This window comes from Dipteris shenzhenensis, unplaced genomic scaffold (genome assembly GCF_047967505.1).
Source record: "Dipteris shenzhenensis isolate YYH24624 ecotype China unplaced genomic scaffold, Dip_SZ_1.0 scaf0063, whole genome shotgun sequence".
Classification (NCBI taxonomy): Eukaryota; Viridiplantae; Streptophyta; class Polypodiopsida; order Gleicheniales; family Dipteridaceae; genus Dipteris; species Dipteris shenzhenensis.
This window is the reverse complement of record NW_028239370.1, coordinates 1-5,574: the sequence shown is the minus strand read 5'-3', so window position 1 is coordinate 5,574 and position 5,574 is coordinate 1. Positions and strand designations below refer to the sequence as shown.

General features: G+C 45.2%; 1 protein-coding gene across 1 annotated transcript; it reads right to left on the bottom strand.

Moving 5' to 3' along the window:
• Nucleotides 1–2,554: 2,554 nt before the first annotated feature.
• Nucleotides 2,555–5,225, bottom strand: LOC147879234 (uncharacterized). Its single transcript, XM_087372276.1, has 4 exons — nucleotides 4,843–5,225; nucleotides 4,428–4,609; nucleotides 3,680–4,130; nucleotides 2,555–3,305 (listed from the first exon to the last, which is right to left on the bottom strand). Exons 1-4 carry the CDS (start codon nucleotides 5,223–5,225, stop codon nucleotides 2,555–2,557), a joined length of 1,767 nt encoding a protein of 588 aa, XP_087228402.1.
• Between the last annotated feature and the right edge of the window lie 349 nt (nucleotides 5,226–5,574).

The window sequence follows — 5,574 nt, the reverse complement described above, 5'->3', positions numbered from 1 at the left end:
GGAAGAGCTCTTTCTGAGCTTCTAGTTGCCAATGTAGCTCTTCCCGGGCATGCGGTTTCTTCAGAGGCCTGCGAGCTGAGATCAACTTTGCAAACTTCAGTGCCCTTATTAAAAGGCTGGGAACGTCCTATAACCCAAATCTGACTCTGGAAGAGAAGCCGAAACCCTTCAGTGCCCTAAAACCGGCTTTGCTTTGCCTTGCTTTGCTTTGGGTTTAGTGCCCTAAACGGCAAAGGCAATCGAATTCTACAACCCAATTTGACTTTCCGCTAAAGAGTAGTTCTATAAAAGAAAAGAAAATAAAGGGCCCAATACCTGTTAAATAAGGGTTTTACAGGGCCCAATAACTTAACTGTGAAAGGCTTTTTCCCTTGTCAAGTAAGTGGGCTAGGGGAAAATACGGTTGCCCGCGGATTTCTAGAAACCAAATTGATTCGACTAGACCTGCCTTCCCGCGCCGAAGGCAGAGAATGTTCCATAACCCGTATGTACTACCCGGCAATCAAATTTCTTCTTTCCTAGGCCTTACGTGGCGCAGTAACCTCAGCGTATAAATGATACGCACCTTTGAGTCCTCGAACCTCTGGAACTAGAGTAGGCCTGTACTGCCCTTTGGAAAGGGCTATTGGCTGGTGGCTCCTTTTCTTTCTATTTCCAGCAAATAAAAGTTCTCAACTTTAGTGCCCAGGCAGGGAACGGGGAGAACAGTTCTATTCGTAAGCCCGGGCAATAAGCAGAATGTAGAGGGCAGCACACCTAAGTTGAATAAGCAGAGTGTAGAGGGCAGCACACCTAGTTGCAGGGGCAGTAGGCCTAGTTACGGGGGCAATACGCCTAGTACAGAGTTACGGGGGCAATACGCCTAGTACAGAGGACAGTAGACAGAGTTACGGGGGCAACGAACCTAGTTACGGGGGCTAAGGAGAAGTCATTCGAGGTGGGTTGGCATTTCAGCTCAATCTTTTTGCTTGCTTGCCCGGGAATGTTCTATAACCCAATTTACTAGGCCGATAGCTCTGGTTTAGCGAGCCCACAAAAACATCAGTTTGTTGCGCCTTTGAGGGCTCGAACCTCTGGGGCTATAGTAGGCCTGTACTGCCTTTTGGGAAGGGCTATTGGCTGGTGGCTCCTTTTCTTCTTACTCCCAGCAGGAGCCAATCCTTTGCCCTTTGGAGCTATAGTAGACCTGTACTACCCAGAACATCAGTTTGTTGCTAGAAGAGGAATCGAACCCCTTCTCAGTCCCTGTCTCCCCTTCTCAGTCCCTTACCGCGAGCAAGCGTTATGTGCGGGGAACCTATATTGAGCACCGAAGAGGGCTCGAACCCCAACCAGTATACCTGCTGGAAGTGGAAGGAGCAGGTGGAGCTCGGCACCATATTGAGCAGTAGTGGCTTTTTCTAGACCGTAAGCCGAATAAGGTAATACAGGAAGAAGTTCCTAGATTCATGAATATGTGAATGAACGTATAAGTTGTCATACTTGCATAGCCATTATCGGGGTCTGCAGCGAGTATCCCAATCATGATATAGCCGATTTGGCTTGTGGAGGAATATGCCAGCATACGTTTCATACTTGTTTGAGTAACGGCGATTAAATTTCCCAATATCATGCTAGAAATGGCTAGTATTCCCGAAGCTATATGCCATTCATCAGACGGATATGAAAAAGTAATACCGAAAAGTCGAGTGGACGAGGCTGGAGCTGCTACTTTCGACGCAACGGAAAAGAAAGCAACGACTGGTGTGGGAGAGTCAGAGTCGGAAAGGATGTCATTGGCCTCACCGCTCATCCAAAACCATGCATGAAATTTTTCTTTCACATGGCTCCTAGTCCATAGGATATTCTTGATTGGCGTATACCCTAGAACTTTCCTCGTGTGTGTTCCGGAACCTACCCCCCAGTGTTGGGGTCTAAATACTAATTCTCAACTTCTCGGGGAATCCTTCATCTTCAAACCGAGTCTCCGTCAATCTTTTAATCTCCCCATTTTTTTCTATTCTCTCATTCTGAATAGAGGGAAATTTCGTATAGAGTGAGGCAGAGTATATCAGAAACGGGAGAACAGGAATAGGATTTTCTTCGTCCCCGACAGGCACGGCTTCATTATCTTGGGGCGATTCCTTCGCTGACAAATGCTTGTATCGTATGTTGCACCTATAATTCCTGAAGGATTGGAACTAATGGAATCTACATCTCGGAGGGGGGGCTAATAAACCCTTGCTGTTACCCTTCCCTTACATCAGTCATTTTTATTCGTGACACCTGCCCATAATGGTTAAACTTTTGGAGGAATGAGCAGGAAGCAACAGAAGCATAAAACCAATAAATTAGAAACTCTGTTGAATTGCATCTTTCTCCGCACTCTGTTTTATCTTGCTTATACGAAACGATTTATTGTTGGAAATTCGTGAAACTTGTGATAAGAGTCAGTTAATGATAAAGATGTTCGGGGAGTTCTTACCCCCCCACGTGACTGTGGGATATCCATCGTATAATAATTGCTTAATATTCGTAAGGGGATTCGGGAAAAGTCGATCCTCTTTCGGGCGAGTCACACTCCTTCATATACATCAGGAGTCCACTGATGAAACGGAACCAGGGAAGGTTTGAAACCCATTCCTACCACAATACACGTGATGGAAATGTATATTCCAATAGAATTATACATCTGGGTAGACACAAGTCCGTCAACTATCTCATCGAGTTGAAATTTTCCACCAGATAATCCGTATGGTGGGGAAAACCCATAAGCTAGAATGGCTGAATTGGCCCCGCCCATTAAAAGGAACTTCATGGTCGCCTCATTAGATCTTATATCCCTTTTCGTGTATCCGGATAATAGATAAGAAGATAAGCTCAGACACTCCAAAGCTACAAAAATAGTTATTGAATCATCTGCACGGCATGAAAACATTCCCCCTAGACCCGCGGTTGATATAAATAACGAAAACTCTGTCAAGGCTATTTTTGCGCATCGTACGTAATCAACTGATAATGGAACAGATAGTAATGGACAGATCAGGAGGAGTAGTCTGAATATATTGCTGAAAGTGTTGATCTGGATACTTCCATAAAAAATTGAAACAGTTTTGGTTTGCCATTGACACAACGAGAGTACTATGCTAATGACTAAGGATGTTAGGGAAATTCGATGAAGCAGAGGTGTATCTCTCCCCTTAGATACTAAATCGGCAATAGCTATTGTTACTAAGCCGGAAATTCTACTAAACTCTGGAAGAATCGAGAAATTATCGCGGAGGAAGAGGGGATCAATACTTTTCGTAGTTCGAAGCAGGTTGATACTTAGAAATGGAGTAACTATTACGGTACTTTATATTGAAACTTCGCTAAAAAAGTCAATAATTTGTTCAAAATTTCCCGTGTCTTGACTGAAAAAACAAACTTTTACATTTAGAGATTCATATTTGACCGATGGATGAGTAGTCCCTCTATAATAAAGTAGAGGGAGAGGGAGACATATATCTAGAGATACCTCGACATTTATAAAACATATCTCGTTAGATATTTCTATTTCTCCCATGTCTCTACTCACTTAGTCTCCACCTATCTAGATGTCCCTGCCATGTCTCGATATGAGTCATGCAAGGATACTACATTGAGGGTTTCAACCCACAAATAGAATAGAAAATTGTGGATTGAAAGGAAAAACTGAGACTACCGTAGATGGGCGAAAGCCTTATTAGCTTCAGCCATCTTATGAGTCTCCTCCTTCTTACGCACAGCACTGCCGTGATTTCTAGCGGCATCCATTGATTCGTCACTCAGTCTTGAAGCCATACTTCGACCTGAACGTTTTCGGCACGCAACCAATAACCATCGGATAGCCGAAGCTTTTCCTTCTGAAGGTAATATTTCAACGGGAACTCGATACGTCGATCCACCTACACGTTTAGATTCTGTTACTATATCGGGGGTTACTCTACGTATAGCTTGTCGCAAAACAGACGGTGGATTCCTATTCGTCTTTTCCTTAATCCGCTTCATAGCCAGGTAAAAAATAGGATAAGCTAGAGATTTATTACCATCCCTGAGAATGCGATCAACCAACATATTCACCAATCTATTATGATAAATTGGATCCGATTCTATATTTCCCTTTCTGTTCGCTACATTGCTCCAATCGAGTATGAGTTTGCAGATGCGTCAGATTTCAATCCTATCTCAACAGTATCCTACAGAATTATTTTGGCTTTTTTACTCCATATTGTGGGGGGGGGGTGGGGGGGTTCCTTAAGCCCCCCCTCTTGAGGTTTCAAAAATCAATCTCTTGGTTCTATCTATTTGGGGTAAAAAAATAGTCTCACTAGGTTCTCATAGGGAGGCTTGGGCCTACCTATCCAGATAATGGCCCCTCTAACAAATAACTACTCAGCTGTCTTCCATGTCGGAGGAGGATAATTCGCCTGCCTCCTCCCGTTCCAGGGCCTCTTCCCGTTCAAGGTCGGAGTAGGAGAATTCGCCCGCCCCCTCCCGTTCCGGGGCCTCTTCCACTTCCATGTCGGAGAATTCGACCGCCTCTTCCCCTTCCGAGTCGTCAATCGGGCGATCGATTGGGAAATCCCCTTCGATTAATGCCAGGAAAAGGCTTTGACAGGGCCTCCACATTAAAAATGCATAATACTGAAGGGTTCGGGCGTGTGCCTGTTTCTCCTCAAACGAAAGTTTGTCGAAGCTCTCCTCATCTAGTGGAATTTTTGGTGATGGGCTAGCTTCCCGGGATTTCGGCTCAACAATCGTTTCTTCTGGTTCTTCCGGCTCCACCTCCTCCCTGAAGAAGGCTTTGGCTGTATCCCCAAGGATACGGAGGTCCGCCCTTACTAGTCTTCCCAGTCGGAAGACCCCTGCCCTTGTCCTCGGCGGAGCTCCGTGTGGATAAAATCAAGCTGGGCGACGGGATTCATTGTTTGACCGAACTCATAAACGTTGGCTCCCGTCGGAACCCCCCGCTTGCATTGGTCTGAAAGATCGGCATAATCTACCAAATCCTGTCGCAGGTAGGCCAATGGGTTTTCTGAATGAAGATTCTCCAAAACCTCTATGGCAGGGAAGGTCATTTTGGGGAGAATCTTTCCTTTCCCTGTGAGTTCCCTATAAAATAGGGACTCGGGTAGGCTTGACTCTGACCCGGTACTACCCGTGCTGGCGCCAGAGAGGCCGGGCCTGTCGTATTCATGGTCATAATCCTGCTCGTGATAGTTCATTTCCCTATATAGTTTTTTTACATTTTAGGAAATTCAGTATCATTCTACGATGATCAAATTTCCAACAGGGGTCCGGGCTGTCGAACCACGTCTCCCGGAAATTCTCAGTACATATGGCGGAAAACGCTTTTCACATATCGAGGTCGGAATGGGATCGGGTGTTTCACGTCTTACTAGAGTGCCCGGACTGTGGTAGAAAATCTTTCAATTCCGTAGTTTCGATCATTATTATACGATAACTTTTGAGCATTTCGGGAAGCGGGTAGGAGGACGCGCTATTCGTTTGCATCCATTGGTTTGTGGTGGGTTTGATGCAGATTTTGACGGAGATCAGATGGCCGTCCATGTA